Source organism: Corapipo altera, unplaced genomic scaffold, assembly GCF_003945725.1.
Source record: "Corapipo altera isolate COAL_440 unplaced genomic scaffold, ASM394572v1 78, whole genome shotgun sequence".
Classification (NCBI taxonomy): domain Eukaryota; kingdom Metazoa; phylum Chordata; class Aves; order Passeriformes; family Pipridae; genus Corapipo; species Corapipo altera.
The window spans coordinates 7,195,481-7,214,664 of NW_020884904.1; the positions used below are offsets into that span (position 1 = coordinate 7,195,481).

Consider the following 19,184-nt stretch of genomic DNA (forward strand, 5'->3'; position numbering starts at 1 on the left):
CTGGCAGAATCAAAGGAAAGCCACAGTGCAAAGAATTTATCCTGTCTCCTTGTTTTCACTGTCATGGATAAACTGGGAGAGAAGGAAGGACTGAGGTAGGCACAGAAAGGATTGTGGCTTGAGAACTGAGGCTGAGAGTGGGTTTCATTGTGTGTGCTGCATCAGCCTTTGCTTGGTTTGAGTCCTTTGGGCTTATTTAACACAGCATAATCCCACCCTGAACGCTCTTTGTGGGTTGTCTAGTTTCCCTCCTCCCACAGAGTTTTTTAATTAAAAATCTAGGCCCAAAATAACTGCAGTACCATCTTTTAACTATTGTTGAAGGAAGAGCTGGATGCTCTCATCTCTGAGAAACAGTGAGGTTTATGCAAAAGTAAACAGTATATTTACTTCCTGTAGAATTTTGGGGAGAGTGGCTGTGTCAGAGGAAGTATAGGTGGATGCTAAATTTAAACCACTGTACAGCAGATCTCAGTATACTACAGAGCCCAAAAGTCTGACAAGCTAAACAGGGGCATATAAGGATCTCTTAAAAAATAGATACACTTCCTTAAAATTTATTTGGTCATGTTTATTCAGCCCTCCTTATGAAGGCTCCTGAGATTTACAGATCCTGTCTGAATCTGATAGCAGAAACAAGAAAGTAGAGGAGTGGAAAAATCAGCATGATTGGAGCCCCATGGGATATGGTCATTTCTCCATTGCTTAGCTGTTCTTCAAAAGCAGATGAGGCAGGTTGGCTAAAATTTGCTAGGCTTTGGGTCAGAGCCGTTGGGTGGAAATACAGTTTGTGCTTATACAAGATTTCAAAGAAGAAATATACTTCCAATCTAAAATTCTTGGCATTTATGATTGTCCATTTCATTCTTTGTGAGTGTATGTTTGGGACAGTAGATGCTTATGGCATAATCTGGAACTGAATCTTTGTGACATTGGACAGGACTTGTTTTCTGTCTTGTGAGATGGTTTGTAAACATCCTTTCCTGCCATTACCTTTGCCTTACTGCCATGTCATAGTTCCCTTCTGAGCCTGAGTCTGGAAATGGCTCAACAGGACTTGAGACAGAAATTGATTTCGGTTTACTTTGTTACAAAGGGGCAATATTTCATAAACAAGGGAATAATGTCAGGAGGACACTATCAAGCATGAAAGCAGGTCTTAAAATTAGCTTGGTATTTCCTAGTAATTGTGTGGTGGGAGTGTAGCCCCAAGGCACAATCTTTTCTAGATTTAATTGTATAAAGCCAGAGGTGGATATCATAGAAAGCCATCAGTGAGGCTTGCAGTTGTCTGGGTTGTTTTTAAATGTCATTAAAGCTTGAAGTAGGATCCTTCCATTTAAATGGAATATGATCTAATTATGTGATTTAGATAGCAGTATGATGTTGTAATGATGCTCTTTAATATGTTCTTTTTAAAAGAAAAATATCAAGGCAAGAATTGACCTTGAAGATGTGGCCTGCTTGCAAATGATGTAACTACCTGCCTATCCAAAGCAATGTGTTCTTGTCAGGCCTTAAATCTCCACTAGCTTTAGCTAAAGCAACTAAGTTAACATCTTGTTTATGTTTCCATTACCTGATACTGTATTTCCCTCAATGCCCTGGGATTATCCCAAATCCTGTCAGCCCCTGCAAAGAGCCACGCTCCTTGGAGCTCTCCTGCAGGCAGTGGGCAATAGCAGGTGCCGTGCAGGACTGGACTCCCTCTTCCCATGGTGACTCCATCAGGGTGACCCTTACCACAGTCTGGAGTCTCTCACCCCTAAGGTACCTCTAGAAAACATGGTCTATTAAAAAGCTATTCTCTTAGGCAGTCATCTCCAGTTTAAAAGAATTGTATGGGAGGTCATCAGGAGGTATTACTTACAGCACACATGAAAACTTCAGGGCATGGGGGGATGTGGGATAGCTGTTCCCAAGCAACAAATACTGTGTGAGTTATGGATAATTACTGGAAAGCTCAGTGTGTCAAAGGTGGATGTGATTTACCATTATGTAATTCATTAATACTCTTCATGGGACTCAGATACTTGCTCCCTGAAATGCCCCGGCTTGGAGACACAGTGTTCAGAGGGGGCCTCAAATGAACAGTATCACTGGTAGATGAGCCATTGGTATTCATAACTGCAATAGAAAGGAAGCAGAGCACTTCAAATCTGCCTTTCAGATGGAGATTTTTTGAATAATATGTCCAATGTTTTCACCTTTGGGCCTAATATTATTTTTTTTGAAATTCATAACTGAGTACTTATTTCCTTAACTAGCACAAAGCTTTCAACAATGTCTTTTAGTGCCTAACCTCATACTTTGTCTCTGTGCCTGAACCTGACTCCCATGGAAGTCAAAGGGAATGTTGCCTTTTGGCTTGGACATGCGCTGCCAAACCGCTGTGTGCTGCCCAGGGACTGTGCCCACACTTCAGCACAAGCAGCAGGGATTCAAGGGTCATCTGTACTGCAAGGCTTATATCTGCTTACCTGAACACTTGAACAAGGTTGAACAAGTAGCAGGCGCCAGCATGGATTTTGGAATGATCTGGCCATCTGGTGCTTGCTTGATTTCTCAGATACAATTTCTAGCCTGCCTTGCATGTCTTCCCTGTAGCCCATGCTGTTAGCCCTACTCCAGCTACCTAGCTCAAAGGTAATTTCTGTATATGTGCTGTGTCCCCAAGTTAGACTTATACCTTAATTTTGATGTAACTATGTCTCCAAGGCCTCTTGAATCCACTGCCAAGAAGCAACTGTGACAGCCATGTGAATGCTTGTGTCATCTATATGAAACTTTAAATTAAAGACATATATAAATATTTCTAGATAAGAAGAAATTTACAGGCAGAGATCTGGGTTTGTTTCCAAGTGGATCATTACTCAAATTTCTTGACTAGTTTGTTACAAAAACTGCACCAGGAGATGAGTTGTGATCGAGGATGGCACATTTCTTCTTACACATTGCACACGTGCTTGGATGTACATGATGTTCTGGTGGTGAGTCTTCACTAATCTAAGTTTTGACTTTGTTTTCCTGCTTAAAAAGAATACTGATGAGAGAGATCTGTAACAAATAATGGTAAACTTTGAATAAAAATTCAGTAAGATGGACAAGGTGTTTGATGTATGCCTAACAGGTGTGATTTACCTCTTCAGCTGAATATATTAGAACATGAGATTAAAGGACTGAAGAGGATTCAAAGCAAGTACCTTACCTTCTTGCATAGATGGATCCTACAATAAAATACCTTTGCATGAGCTATCTTCAACAGAGGTGCCTTCAGAAATCAGGGTTTAAAGGAGATTATGCAAAGTATGATTTATTGAAAATAAAGCGAGGGTCCAAGAAAAAAGATTTGCCGGAAAGGTGCTTGCTCCTGTTTTTCATTGGGTGCTGGGGACTTTCTCATCCTTCTGGTAGTACAGGTTAGACCTTCAGTTCTGCATGCACCTGCCATTACCAGAGAAATAATTAATGTTGATGTACTAGTTGTAATTACAGCAAGTGAGGTATGATCTATGCAGTTAGCAAGGGGAAAGACTAGTGAAATGCTAAGTCAGGAGAAGCTCCTCAGTGCTAGTGGGAAATTTAATATGCTTTGTTAAATTAATAGCCTTAGAATAACAATCAATTTTCAGTTTAAAGGGCAGAGGAGGTGGATGTAAAAATCATTAAGCATTCATTTCAGTGACCCACTCAATATTCTTAGTTGGAAGAAATCACTAGCATAATGTTTACGAGTAAATTGCAACGTTTTAAGACAAAAAACTCCACATGACGACTGAGTATGTAATGCTTATTGCAATACTCATTTCTAAGCCATAAGGTTGCAGTGATCCCTCTTCCAAACACAACACGGCTTTAGTGATGGGCTGGTGTTTGCTCACAGATGTTTATCCAAACCAGAGATGATTCTGAAGAGAGGGTTTTCCTGCATGTCAAATATAAAGGTTTTGACCTTTGTGACCCTACCTTGAAATTTATTTGTCCTGAGTTAGATAGTGTCCCCAAAAGAAACAATCTGGGATATTTTTTTCTTATTGTAGACATTCAGGGCCTGGTTTTGCCTGTAGTTGTTCTGTTTGTGGTCTTTGTACATAATGCTCACTGTAGAGAGAGATTAGTCATAAGAAGATTATGCATCTAAATGCTCCTGGCATGCCTAAAGCTAGAAATGTTCTGGTGTATACAAAGGAAACATTAATCAAGACATCTTACAGAGAATTAAGGGAGGAAATAGTTTTGTCTCCTGATTACTACGCAAGTTTCACTGCCCGGTACAGGAAAAGTCAGGGAGGGAGGCAGAAGGTGATAGAAAGAGGTTGTTCTTCTGTTCTCAGAGAAAGCAAGGGCAAATTGCTGAGGGTGGCTGTGGTAGGCAACTTCCACAAAAACAGCACAAGGGGGGCAGCTTTAAGGACTCTTCAGGACATGTGAGCTTTGAGTTAGATTACAGGGGGACAAACTAGCCATACTCCTGAGCTTGCCAAAGCAGCTGAGAGAAATCCTTCCTGTTGCATGTGATCTTAACAAAGCCGGTTCCTTTGTTGCAGATGGGTGTCTTCAGCAACCCACATTACTTGATTTTCCAGCCTGGACTGATCATCAAGCTGAGTAGTATGGCATGCAGCAGAGGGTATGGCGATCCTTAAAATTGGAGCACTCTTGCAGTACCAGCATTTCAGTGTATTCATCTGGAATGCGTAAGGGATTGGGAGAGTAGGGCACCATGGAGCTGCTGGGGCTGGTTTGGGATCCAGCAGAGCGTGATATGGTCTAGGAGGAACATATTAGGAACCACCACTGGTGAGGAAAGGTCCCCTTGCCAGCACCACTGAGTATCGTTGACCCTAAATAATTCTGGAGGATAGCTGACACCTACTCCATTGCTTCAGGTTCCAACTAACAGCACAGAAGCCCAAAATATTCAGTGGCAGCTGTAATATATGTGTTTTGCCATTTCTCTAACAAGCAAACATGAATTAGGTAGAGAAAAACATTGCCTGCACAGCCACTTTTCATTGTATCAGGTTTTATTTAACTGCTAGTGGGAGTTGGTCGTCCAATTATCTATCTTATTAATAGGCATTTTTGGGAGTAGCTTTCAGAAACAGATTTCACAGACTTCCTGAATTGATAGTGGTTCTTCAGCTGTTGTAAATCACCAGCACATCACTGAACTAATAATTTACCCTCTTTGAGGATTTGAGCTGCTGTTTTTCCTTATGAATACTTAGAACTGTAATCGCTAGAAATGTGTCTGCTAACAATTTTCCTTCTGATTTCATTCATGAAATTTTTACCTCCTCAGGGTTAATTGGATCAGGAAATGTCAGTATCTTTAGATTTAATTTTCTCTATTGATGCAGGTTTTGGAGTGAATGACTTCTGTGAATACATAATATGGTTTAATTTAATTTCTGTGAAATACTTAGTGACCAGAAAAAGAGAAGGGTTTTTGAAACAAGATTTGAATAAATTAAGAGCCCCTCCTAACTAGCACAGCCTTCTTGACTATACAAACCCCCTAATAAACTATTTATAGAGAAGTACATATTTCCAATCTATTTTAAAGTGCTGAAAGTGAGAGTAAGCAAACTAACCTACCCACCAGTTTGCAGAGGGTAGGGACAACATAATATCTTCACAGTGTTTATCTGGGTGGTAATTATATATCAGGAACTTTGAAAATTTAAAGAAGAAGTCAGGAAAATTCCATCCCCAGAAGCTTCAATCCCAATGCTGAAAGCTGCCATTATCTTCCCAGCAAGCAAAAAAGGCTCAGAACGCAGAGCAGCTGGGTGAAAGGCATTTCTGCACCAACACTGATCATCTGTAAGAGTATTAGTTGCTGCCCTCACCCAAAATGGGTCCAGTGCTAGAGGAGGAGAGCGCTGACAGTTCCCGTTTGCTTTAATGGCAGCCACGAGGTTTGCTGATAAAGAACTTTTATTCTTACCCCATTCATCTTCGTTGGCTGTTCCTGAAGTCTCATTGGACCATTGCACTGGGTTAAGTTCACCACTTTCATTTGTCCTGTGTTTCATGGTGGTTTGACATAGACTTCTCATCTGCTGTATATTTTGTTTTTAAAAGATAAAGTGGCCTCAAAGACAGGGTTAGTAAGAAGTTTATTTCTTGCTGCTGAGTTATTTATTCCTTTTTAAGCTCTGGTGAACAGCCCACATTTAATAGCCCATTACTGCTTACTACCGTTACCACGAAAGAGGGAATCCTGAGAAGTAATGTGCTTAGTGGCTCTCTTCTTACTCTCTGTATTACCTTTCCTTCATTTTTATGGTCAAGACCACAGAGTAGAAGGCCAGAAATGACCTCAGCTGCAAACTTCAGGATGCTTTAATCTGTCAAGACTAACAACCGGGTAAATTCGTAAGAGAGAGAGTGAAAGCTCTTCATTACGAAGTTAGTTTCCTGAAAGAGCTTATGAATTCTGCATCAGTTGGCATCTTCAATTTAAGACATGTTTTCTTTCTAGGACAATTCTCCATCTCGTCTGCTTGATTTGGAGGGAATGCAGGAGCAGTGGGTGAAATTGCTTGCCTTGTGTTACATAAGTGGTTTGGCAACAGAATGGCAATTTTTGGCCTTCTGGAGTTCTGGCCCAATTTTGATTTTTACTTTCTCTCTATTCCCTGAGCCTCTGCAGAACTGGTTTCTGTGAAGCGTCTGCCATATCCTGAAGCAACCTCCAAAATACTGATTTAGAAGTAAATTTGGGTTTCAGAACAACAATATTATCTTCAAATCAGCCATGAAAGATTTGAAGATCAAAATCACTCCTGTCTAGAAGCCTATCTTCTACAGTTGCTTATTTCTTATCAGATACTTCATCACCACTGAACTTTTGTATGTTTTCTAGATAATTACACTTTAATGTTATGAAAGTAGATTTAGTACAAGGCAATATTCTTGAAACCCTTCACACCCTTCTATCTCACACAGGTGATTCTGGGCAGAGGCTGGATTATTTAGGTGTCTTAACACTGAACACACCTCCCACCTTCCTGTTACATCCCTTTGGAAAATTGCCCCTGGCGTGTACTGTTCATCATCCCCTACAGCTCTCACAAGCTTTATGTTATTTGAAGCCAGCTTGGGCAGTCAGACCCTTATGGACTGATAAAACAAGTAGCTCTCTGAGTAATTGAGTTAATGAGGCCTCAATCTCTTATGGATTTGTGGCTTATGTTGGATTCACTGATGTTTGCTAATAACTGGGTTCATAGTACTGCCGTTCTGTCAGAAGACAACTGCAGTTTACCTCTTTTCTTTAGCCATTGATCTTTTAAGATGCAACTTTTAAGAAACTAATAGTTTCAGGTTTTCCAATGCCTGTTAGAGTTCCTTGACTTTTGCAAATATTACAAGAGGCATTGGGAGGGAGCATAAATCAGGGTAGATACAGATGCAGATATACACAGAGATGTCTTTTGGAAACCAAACCAAATATTTCAGATGTATTATAGAATCTTGGTAGTGTGAGCTACATTTTCTCTCAACAAGGAAGAAAGTGTCTGATGTATTAAAAAAATGATAATACAAAAGAAAGTCCATTTCTGTGATTTTGTGCTACATTTTTTGCTGTGTAATGAGGTGAAATCTTGTAAGCTGAGTCTGTCCATCTCAGCCTTTTCTGAAAAAATATAATGGTAATATAAGATGGTGCAGAGTCAGGGAATGAACTGCAAGCCAACAATTATTCTCTTTTACCCAAAATAAAGGCAAAGTAAGTTGAACTGTGAGCATACCATATTGCACATGGAACTAAAGGCTCTGCTGCTCTTAGCTTCTGGTTGGAGGGATGGTCTTGCTAATGTGGATGGCATAAGAGGCTGTTTGGATGAGGGTCAAATGTTGGAAGGATCAGTGCCTGTGAGCTGGAGCAATGCAGTGTTAGTTATCTTGAAAAAGCAGGCCGGGATATTGGTGGCACAGTGTGTGGCATGGTTTGTGTGTGTGACTGAGAGACAGACACATCACTGCTGCTGCTTCTCATGGAGCTTCAGTCACTGAGGGTCTTCTACCAAAAGGCACCCAGTTTAGGAGGAACTTACCCAAATTGATCTGTGTGGTCAAAAAGAGATGAATTGCTGCCACAAGTTTGTATTAAGATATGTAAGAGAAGAGACAACAAATTACAGACCTGGGGAAAATCTTTTTCCTTTGGTATTGTCCACTGGTGGTTCCTGGTTGAACAAGGCATACAGAATTCTTGCCGTCAAGCCCGTGGCTTACATATCTGTAGGAATGAGAGAGCATCAGTACAGGAATTCTGACAATTATCCTGTGGTTAAATAGTGTGAAATAGTAAGTCAAGGAAATGTTAGAGTATTGGTCTCTCTGCATAGTAAATATAGCGACAGTTGAAAGGAGTTGTGTTCTGGTGTGTCTGACCCAGTACACAGCCTGCTCTTGCTCTGGAGGGATTTTGCCACTGACATCAGTGTGAGCTGGCTGGCAGTTCTCCACTGACACGGCCTGTGGTATTGCTGAGACAAAATGATGATGGACACAGCTTTTCTGTTACCCTGGCAGGGTGTAAGAGCTGATGGATGGATGTTTTATGTTTGTAACCTGTTCCCCAACCTGCTTTCCACAGGATGGGCCTTGGCTTTCTGAATGCCTTCCTGCACATCAGCACACCCTTACCAGGTCGTGTCTTCTTGGAGAAAGTATCCCACTCATCTGCTTTTGTTCTGAGCCACTTACCAGCAGTTCTAGAGGTAGAGAGTTGAGACTGCCTTTTTGGGAACAAGGACAAAAAATAGCTCACTGTTAGCATTCCAAACCCAGCTATTTAGACCTGGATTATTTTTAAATATTTTGCTTTCAGGCACATGACTAGCTGTATTTCCTCCTCTCTCTTTTCTTTTTTTTAAAGTTAGCTTTAATTTTGCATCTTCTCCCTGCCCAACTGTATGCAGTCAAGAGCTTCTGAGCAAATAAAGGTTTATTTACATTGCCAAACTAGCTGTGTTAGCTGCTGCCTCAGAGACGCTGTTGGCTGCAATGGAAACCCGAGGATGTTTTGAGCCTGGATATATTTGTAGGGCGGTTTTCTGGGCAGTTGAATTGACAGGAGGCAGGGCAGCAGTGAGTGGAAAGCTGCAGCCACCTCATTTCACCCTGCTGTCGTCACATGTCATCATGTAAGGCACCAGGGGAAGGCTCAGTTCGTGGCAGCCCTGTCCTGTGTGCATGTCTTGGCGTTGAAGTGCAAAGCCTTTTACCGGGAGCTGTGTGAAGGGGTTACAGTGAAATGCTGCTGCTGAGTGGGTACTGTCTTACAGCCACTTCACAGAGGGGGCCATGATAACAAATAGGGCTTTTGGAGAATGTGATGTCCTGCTCTCTGGAACTGCACTGTGACTGGGCAGCTTTGTCTTCTTTGCTTTCCCAGTAGCCTAAAAGAGATGGGAAAAGTTGGAGACACTTTTCGGGAAATGTGTACCATCCTAAAAAGTTTTTCTTACCTCAGAGACTGTCCCCCAGAGAAGCAGTAGACCTTGTGGTGTGTGATGCCCACCCAGAGGCTGGGTTAACACTTTTTACTGCTATCCAGAGCCCTTCCTCTGGCTGCACATGGTGAGAGAATAAAGCTTGTAACTCAGGGAGGAGACAGTCATAATATCTGCTTGTAAAGGGTAAGAAAGAACTGCTTGTTGGATGGGTATAAAAGAAACCTTTAATTCAAGCCAGGATAGTCTAATACTTTAGCCAAGTGGTGGTAAAGAGCAAAGTACCACCAGGCTCTTGTATGGGAATGCAGGGGGGCTTCTGGGGAGACAAATGCTGGTCTTTACCCTCACAGAGCAGCAATGGTTATCTTATTGATCACTCTGCGAGACTGATCTAAATGGCATTTTAAAGAAAACTGAAATTATTTATTTATATGTACTATAATTGGAAATTAGAGCAGGAGTAACACTGGCATGATCTCTGCTTGCTGCTCTCTGCAACCAGGGCAGCTGGTCTTCCTCCACACAGCTCAGATTAGTGTTGATTTCTGTGGAACTGGTGTAACTCTGCTGACAGCAATGGAGTTGCATTTATGAAAGAGACTCCAAAACCATTTAAAAAAAAGAGTGAATTTTATGGACTGTGCAGTGGATGGACCCAGTAAGTAGCTATTATCCTAATAGATCTCTGTAGGTAGGAGGATGTTATACTGCCTGGATTCACCAAGGAGCAGTGTCCTGCTCCCTACAGTTTGCAGATACCGAGAGTCAGCAAATCAGTAATTGTAGCTTCAAACTAATATCGCTTTCTTTTTTTTCCCTGCATAGCCTTCTGGGACTCTGTAAAAAGATCTGGTGCACTACCTAGAATTAGTTGGCTTTGAAGCAGCAGAGTCATCTGGGTGTGAAACTTCGATTTCCCATGTCGTAAAATGAACTGTCATTTCTATCTTTCTTTTTCAGAAAACCCCCACAGCTCATGCCATGAAGGAGGAGAACTTTCTTCGTCGCAGGTTCTCCCTCTGTCCGGCATCATCCACTCCTCAGAAGGTCGATCCTCGCAAGCTGACGCGCAATCTGTTCTTCGGGGCCGACAATGACATCTACCCGCTCAGCCCAGGTTGGTTTCTGGTGTGTCAGTGCAGAAAGTAGTTGTGTCTCAGGTGCTTGACTGCAAGGAGATAATATAGCATGCTGCTGAGAATGTGAGAGAAGCTGCTGCAACACAGATGTTACTGGATCCCAGACAGTGCTGCTTTCCTGATGCCATTGTTTATCATTACTGTGACATTAAGTGGGAATGGAGGGCATCAGACTTGGGGTTTGTAACTGTTCAAACACTGCATGGCCTCACATTTAAAAAATGGCTAATGTTTTCAGGTGCTTCCACTTCGAGGCATTTGGTGTGTTTCACCCTAAGCATTGGACTCGTTTAAGATTTACTGGCTCCGTTTGCAGACATTTAATGGCAGATTTCCCTGTTCAGATTTAGAGCCTAGGATAAATATTACAACAGCAGAGTTTCTGTAGTTAATGTTCTGTAAATATCTACAAGCACTACAAGTACCAGGAATCTTGACAGGTTGCAATGAATGGCAGACTGGCTTAGTGTTCTCTTTACATCTTTTTTTGCTTTGAATTTCCTAACACCCCTCTTGAAGGAAAAAAAGCTCACTTTATTGTTTCAGTATTTTTTGCTCATAATAAACATTCAAGTCTTTCCTTGATTGCAGTCTGCAGACAATGCTTCTGTTCCAGTCTATAAACAAGTGCTTCAGGGGGCAGTCACAAGTTTGTAGAGCTGTCATCTGCAGCTGCCATGTCAGTGCTAAATAGTCAAACCTCACAGCACCTTCATGAGATCTCAAAACACTGATATCTAGAGAGAGAACATAGCATCTGTCAAAAGGTTTCAGTGTTCATATAAATGTAACACCCAACAGAGTCTCTGGGCTTTTCAGATGTACAGCAAAACAAGATCTGGATTTCCGGAGCTAATTGTCTTTAAGTGCAAATGTTTCAAGGGCCTCTGATTTTACAGGTATTTTTATTTTTGTTTGTGAGTGTCTGCTTCAAGGCAGTGGGAAGCCTATTTTCAGCAGTGCTGACTAATCCTGGCTGTCACTGAGGCCCCTGGAAGCTTCAACAACCTTTTGGTTAATCAAATTGGAAACAATTTGAAATGGGACAGCTAAAATCTCATACATTTCAAACCTGGAGGGACTTCTGAAGCACTGGCTGCCCATAAGCACAATCTGTACAAATGTGTGGCAAGTAAACAGCTCGCTTCTGCTATCCTTGGGAGCTGAAGGACTGATTTTCTAGGCTGTAGTCGTTTCCCCTTGCTTTGAGGAGATGGAGAGCCATAGCTTACAGTTTGCCCATTCTTCAGTTCTTACCAGAATTTTCAATGCTAAAAAAAGTACTGACTTCCTCACAGTGGTATTTCTGTGGTGTAATCTTTTAGAAACCAGGGCAAGTTGAGGGTTTTAGTCTGGAGGAGGTGACTGGAAGAGTTCGTTTCTTCCTCAGCTTCCCCCATCACCTTGTTTCTCCTGGATCTCTGCTGGCAGCCAGACCAAACAGCCTTTGCTGGGCTTAGCAGAACAAGTGCCTTGAGCCATGCAGGAGCTTCTGTTCTGCTGCACAGTTCTCCCAGGTAACCTCCAGCATGTTGAGGGCAGTAGCCCTCAGTACTGCAAAGGAAGAGCACATGCCAAAGGATTCGTAAAGGAGAAAATATCCCTTCTAAAGAAACAGAAGTTATACTACTTCAACAAGGGAACTTCTTGCAGGGAGCCTGGGGTTTTGTCTATCCTTACACTTCTTCTACTCCTTTCATTTCTTTTCCTGTTCCCATGGAGCTGCAGTCTCTTTGTTGTCCTCATATTTCCTGTAAGAAGTAGCTGTCGCTCTTCACGGTCAGTTGCCATTTACTGTGGTGGGCTCTCCTTTCACTCCTTTGCTGCTGCTTCTGCCTTGTTTTCCTCTGAGCCTATGTGCTTCCCCCCACCTTCTCCCATCCCTCTGAAGGATGCTGCTATCACCATAGATAGCAGCAAACCCGAGGTCTATGTCCATAAGCTGCATCCAATATTTCTCTGTTCTCTGTTCTTCTGTGTTCCTGAGGCTTTTTCAGTGGTCTCTGTTTTGCTGCCTGACCCCAGCAGATTTTCTTTATGTGAGTGCTGGGCTGACTGTGTTGAGTGGGTGCAGTGGGCAGCAAAGCCCAGTGATTTCCTGCCGGGAATTTAGTGGCTGGAACTGCAGGTCTCACAGCACCATCACCTAGAATTCACCCTCCAACAATAAAGGTGTGCAAGTAAATACTTCAGTGAGTAGGGAGTGACAGACTTTACACCTCAAGCAAGTTACACTATGGAGATTCAGTTTGGCAAGAGGATTTTTTCTCTTGAAGGAAATATATGGGAAATGCAGAGGACACTGTCTGAAATAACACTTTGGACTTTTTGCCTCTTGCTTGCATACGAAAGTGCTAATAGTTCTCATAACTGAAAAAAAATGGAGTAAGATATTTTCTTTTTATAGGAAGTTCACAAACTAGAGAGACATGAATTCTTGTTCCTTGTTCATGTTTGTCTTTCACTTAGCCATGAGGAGAGAGAACCTTTCTCTGTTTTCTGTTTCAGAGAATAGGAAATTTATTGGGTGAGTAGCTAAAAGAATTTTTAGAAAATCTCTCTTTTTGACTAGGCTGCAAGATCACACAGAGTCTTTAAATAAAAATTTAGCCCGGCTTATCTGCATCCTAGGAGATGTACTTTTATGAATATGGGAATTTTACTGTGAAAGATACATAGAACTACATTTCAGTCAAGGTGTTGCCATTGGGCCACGTGGCTGATATTTACAGCAGAAACAGGTTTTATTTGCAATAATTTCAGATATCAGAGCTTGTATTTCCTCTTGTCGATCAGTCATGATTACTGTATCATTGTTTATAAAGGGGAAAGGCAAATGCACTTGTAGGATTGATGCCCAGCAGAAAGCCAAAGAAAAGGAATGGTTACTTTCCTGGAAAGGAACTAAATATTTATTTTTCCTGTTCATGAGAGTAATGGATAAAAAGAAGGTATCAGTAATTCTACTCTCTAGCCACAAGACTGGAATGTTGGCAGTTTTCTTCACAATGTGGTGAAGGCTGTTTCCGTAAGCACCACTGATTCCTTTCCCAAAACCTTTTTTGTTATTTGGTGTAAAATTTTTGGGCTACTTTGTGGAGGAACCTTCTTTGCTGCCCTGATAGCAGCCAGCACTTTAAGTTGATAGAGAGTCAGCTCTGTTTCTGTGGTGGGCATTATGTTTTCTTAATCAGGGAAATAAGAACTTCAGCTTCTATAGCCAGTTAATATTTAGCTTCTTGTATATTTTTAAGTGGTTTCCTATATATTTTCTTGAGACAACTGTATCTGTTGTGCTCTGGGTGGGTCTCTTGCTTTTGGACTTTCTGTGCACTTAACTATGTGTGGGGGTTTTTGACAAACTTCCACATCATTTCAATAAAATTTGCTTTCCAAACAATGACTGGCTCTCTCCTTCTACATGGCTGCAGCGAGTCAGCTTGGGACTGGCAGCAAAGATAGCTCTCCTCTGAAAAACAACCTTTCTCTCACAATTCCCAATAGACTTAATGAGTTTGGTGTAAGAAACTAATATATGTTGCATCATAAACATACCTTATGAAACCTTATAAATGATATGATAAGAATGAACAGTTGCATGTCCCATTTTTTTCCATAATGCTCTGTGAGCAGGATGATCCATAACCTCAGGAACAGTGAAAATCTCATTGTTCAGGTGCAAATCCTTTTACCTGCATTACTGAGAGAAGGCAGAAATGTCTCGCGTTCAGGCTTTCTGTATAGATACAAGCTTGGAGTTAAACTTTCTTTAAGAAATGAGACATAATAAAGAATGGATGTGAATTCTGTTATGCTAATAGACACCATTCCCTCCGAGCAGGCAGCAGCTGATTCCCATTAACTTTACTTGAACTTTTAGACCATATGTTACTTTCCTGTACATGTGCAGAAAAAGCTCTTCATGGGAAACAACTGCAGCAGCTACATGGCTTTGTGAATTTTTTCCAACCTCCTCTGTCAGGGAGAGTGGGGGCCTATAAGGAGGCAAACACCATCAGAGAAAGAAAAAAATACAGAAATGCAGGTTCTAATCCATACACAGCAGTGCTTATGGCCATCCCACTTGTCATGGTAGCACAAAGGGACTGTCAAATCTCTGGCCACCGGGGGTATTTTGGGGATTTTCTCCTGCCCACAAACATTAGGTTTCTGAGTGTATTATTTAGGGCTCAGTGTTTCCAGGGGAGGAGTGACAGCAAAGAAACTACGTTGGGATATGGGTGCCCTGTTGTTGCACCACCTTTCTGTGTGTCTGCATAGGTCCTTCCTCTGCTTCACTTCCCCACGTGAGCAGCGCACGTGCCATCAATCTTCTCCCAGGCTTCCTTTGTCAGCACGGCTGTGTGCACGTGGCACAGTGCAGCACTGGGCCACGGGGTGAGAAACACGTCTGAACCCCCACCCCAGCCCTTGTCACTATGTGGAAAGTTGGACAGTTGTCCCACAAAGCCTTTTCTCACATTTAAGAGTTGATACCCCCAGCTGCCTGTTAGTGCCTGGATGAAGGGCACGGTTTTGTCCTGTCTCTTTAGTGGCAAAACCCTGTAGCACAGTTGCAGTTCTGGTTATAATAGGACATGCTTGTTCTTTCATGCGTGCTGTGATGGAAGTGGAGGGCATGGCCATGAGGATATTTATTTTTCAGTGAGCTTCTTGTGACTGGCTTTTCTAACAGTGTTTGGCTTCTTAAAAGGCTGCTCTGATAATTCCGGGAGAAATTATGGCTTCTGACACATCTGTGACAACTTCTGTGGTCTTCGAGAGAATGAGGATTTTCCCTTTCTGGTTTTGCATTATGTGGTGTTTGTTTCCAAGGCTGGCCCACACAATGTTAGAAACATTTTCAACAGTTCCCATGTCTACAGTGTGCTACAAATGTATTATATTTCAGTGTCTCAGTGGTTCTTTACTGCATCTCATATTCTGAAGCCCTGATTACCAATGATTTTGAGAAGAAAACTACATTGCAATTGATAACCAATGACTATCTTGGTACTTAAAAATCTAGTCTCTTCAATCAGAGGCTATTTTTTGCTTTTTTCCTTAATAAAAGCTCTGTGCTTTCTTTTACTGTAAGGACATGATTACAGTTGGCAAAAAAACAGGATTTATCATAGCATTGTATTGCTTGGACTAGCACTACACATACTCATGCCAGTATATAACGTATGCAAGCTTAGGATATTTGAGTAGTGGGAATATATCTCTACAATGCTTGGAAAATGCCATAGAGTTCATAAATACTACTTATAAATTGTAAATCTTTCTTATTTTAACAAATAACTTGATCAGAAGATATCGATCTTCTGCAAGTTGTGTTTAATTTTGTTTTATTAATTATGCCTAGATGCTGTTCTGTCTTCTGTAACATTTTGTGATAATGGTTATTATTTGGCCAACAAAACATGCTATCAAGTGCATCTGTATGTAGTTGCCAGATACTGAACAAGGAGGATTGAATAGCTGCTTATGAACTGAGTTGCATTTATTATTTGCTCTGAATGAGGCATGGGGTATGTAAGAAAAGAACAGACTGTGGTAATGTAATTAAAGACTGCATCATAATGGAGACACAGAAGGGAGCTGATTAAGGATGCATAAGCAATCTTATTTCTGGGTTTTTTTCCAGCCTTCATATGCTGGAATTTTCAACCATCATGTTGGTTTACCACTCTATTTCAAGACCTAACTTTTGAGTATCTTGTTGCATGGCCCAAGCATATGGATCCAGGCTATTTCAAGCTCTGCAAGATCCCTCTCTGTGATTGTGGTGTGGCTGCTCTTTCTCATGACAACTTCCCTTGTGTGATGTTAGAAGTAGTCCTTTCTAAAGCCATGATAAACCATGGTTTTGCACAGAATTTCTCTGGTTTTGAATTACATTTTTTTTGTTACAGGAAAAGAGGTGGAAGGAAATAGCCCATCAGCACTGAAGGATGAGACACCACAGACTCCAAACTCGATTAGCAAGGTACTCTGGGATAGGGATCCATTCCCTGTCTTGCTTTCATTTCTTCTCAGGCTGTTATTAATCATTCTTACTCTCTTGTTTTTAAGTCATTGAGAAAGCCTCTCCCTCTGTTCCTGCAGGAACTATATGTGCATGTTTTGAGAGAAAGAAAATGAGTGTTTTTGCATGGTTGGGATGACAAAGAACCCTACACTTTCCTCTGACTTGATTGCAACTACCACAGAAGAACCCTGTTTAATTGGGCCTCGTTTGGCAGTGTAATTAGATATGAATAATTATGGTTGAAAGGTTGATTTTGTCAGCAGAGGTGTCTCCTGCTGTTCCTGATCAGCAAGTCATCATGAACCTTAATTGTTCTGGAAGAGAAAACTGTAGTATTTAGTGTAGTGCATAGCATCCGAAACAGTGAATCGAGATCCTGGGAGAGAGCTTTGGGAAGTAGTGTAACAGGAGAGGAACACAAACTAACCAATATTTCCTGAACACAACTTTTCCATCCAACCTGTTACAGAGAGGTAAAACTGGATCTAAAGCCTCTGAGTCTTGGTGTTCAAAACCTGCCTCTACATCAAGAGTTATGGAGTGCTTGGGTTTGATTTCCTGTGGAGATGGAATCAACCTTATAAATTAGATCTGGCTTTGAGATTTATGTACAGGCTTTTTTGGCTGCAGATCCCTAACATGTTTCTGGAGGGTAACTAAAAACAGAAGCAAGACCAGTTAATAAATTTTTGACTACATTTATTGAACTGTGAAGCTGTAAAATTGCAAGTGACACCAGCTGAAATGAAATATAGCATGAAAGAAACAGCTGCAGACAAGTGATTTCTTATTAGACATGAAAATAGTTTCTGCATCTTCCAGTACATTTGTCTACACTCACCTGGAGCTTGCAGGTTGTTCTCCTGGGATACCCTGGCAGAGGTCAGCACAGGGAGATGGTGATGAGAGGAGCTCTGGGAGTATGGAACAAGGACTCATGTACATGTCCTCTGCTATTGCGGGAACCTGGCAAGCTGCAACCAACCTTGGCTTTGCTTTTTCAGGCAGGTTCCTCTAGGAAGATCAGCCTCCCACTTATCCTGGCAGTGGAGAAGCCCAAGGACCAGGTAACTGCATCCAGGGCTGCTTTAAAGCTAGATGTTTTGCACGCCTTACAAAGAGTGTTGTTGAATTTTGTAATGACTTAGGAATGTAAAGAAGAAGGACTTCTTCTGGACAGGACAACTCAGAGCAGTGAAATGCTGTCCAAAAGGGAGTTGGATTTCTGAGATGCAGGATGAATCCAAGAGTAGGAATGTATTTTTGAGAGATTTCTGGTTTGAGAGCATGGCTTAGCTGTGTTTTCCCAGCCTCTGGGCCTGCCTTGCTAATTAGTCTCCACAGATGTGTTTTTGAAAGGAGAAGCACCCATGGAAAATTTGGGTACCCACCTAGATTTCTGCCATGCTTTGTGTGCACTGGGGAGCTGTTGGTGGGTCTCTCTTTGGTGGTGTCAAGAGTAATTGTTAAGAAGAGTTAAGAGAAAATGCACAATAGTAAACAACTGCATCAGATTTGTGATTCAAAATAAGTGGGGGTCTGGACATGAACTTTGCTTTCACTGACCTAAGCCTTTGGTTTTACAATAATCAGAATTGCTCTGAAACATCAGTGGACTAAAAACAGATATGAGGATACCAAAACACCGAAATTCAACTTGCTTACTTGTTTGCAGTGTTGCAATTGCTTTGGCTACTGAATGGCCAGGGCTGGGTGTTTCTTTCCTGCCCAAATGTTCTGCTTAGACACATCATGTTTGATTTGGAGACCTTCTACCTCACTGAACCTGTGCTGTAACATTTTTCATTCTCACTTCACTCTGCTTCACCTTGCTGTTATATACACTACCTTGCTCTTCTCCAGCCATGTAACTTGTCTTCTGTCAAGCTTTGCAACATCAGTGACAGTAGGGAGTCCTTATTGTGAAATGACTTGTACCTTAAAAATTTGGGCAAACTGGTAGTCAGTTTGCTTAATTTGTAATTTTTCACATCCACTCAGCTATAATGCTCTAAAATGAAACTTTACTGTCAGGTGTGCAGAACTGCAAGCAGGGATCGGTCACACTCTTTCAGTTTAAAAATAAACAGTAATTCCACCTACTTGAATCAAAGGGAAGAGTGTGTGGTAATTGGGTCATGTTTAGATTCCTGATAGCAGGGGGGGAATAATTCTTAGAAACTGAACTGTAGGATGTGCAGGTTTAATTAACGGATTCAGAAGTAAATGTTGTAGGTAACAGATCCGTGCCACGAATACTTGCCCTTCTTTTGGCACAGTGGGTATAACAAACCTTGTTGGAAATCAATGTTCTTTCAGCAGCACTATTTTGATGTATCACACCACATTGACTCTTCACTCAGTAATGAGAAGGAAAGGAAAGCCAGAAGAGTGATTCAATCCCTGCACTGGGGCTTAGGTAACCTCAAATTCCCAACTCTGCCTTGGATTCCCTGCACTTCCTAGGGCAGATTAATTGGTTTTTTGTTTCACATCTTCATCAGTAAGATGGAAACAGCTTTGCATTTTGTTCAC

The 19,184-nt window shown here is 41.5% G+C and overlaps 1 protein-coding gene across 7 annotated transcripts in view; it reads left to right on the top strand.

Moving 5' to 3' along the window:
• The window catches only part of OSBPL5 (oxysterol binding protein like 5), a 178,260-nt gene that overhangs the window by 105,459 nt on the left and 53,617 nt on the right, over positions 1–19,184 (top strand). For 5 of the 7 annotated variants that reach the window (XM_027651029.1, XM_027651030.1, XM_027651032.1 and 2 more), the window contains exons 2-4: positions 10,437–10,593; positions 16,534–16,607; positions 17,654–17,716. In XM_027651029.1, the coding sequence (XP_027506830.1) occupies positions 10,437–10,593; positions 16,534–16,607; positions 17,654–17,716 (294 nt within the window). The remainder of the gene's footprint in view (positions 1–10,436; positions 10,594–16,533; positions 16,608–17,653; positions 17,717–19,184) is intronic. The other 2 variants (XM_027651033.1, XM_027651034.1) reach the window with 1 other exon arrangement.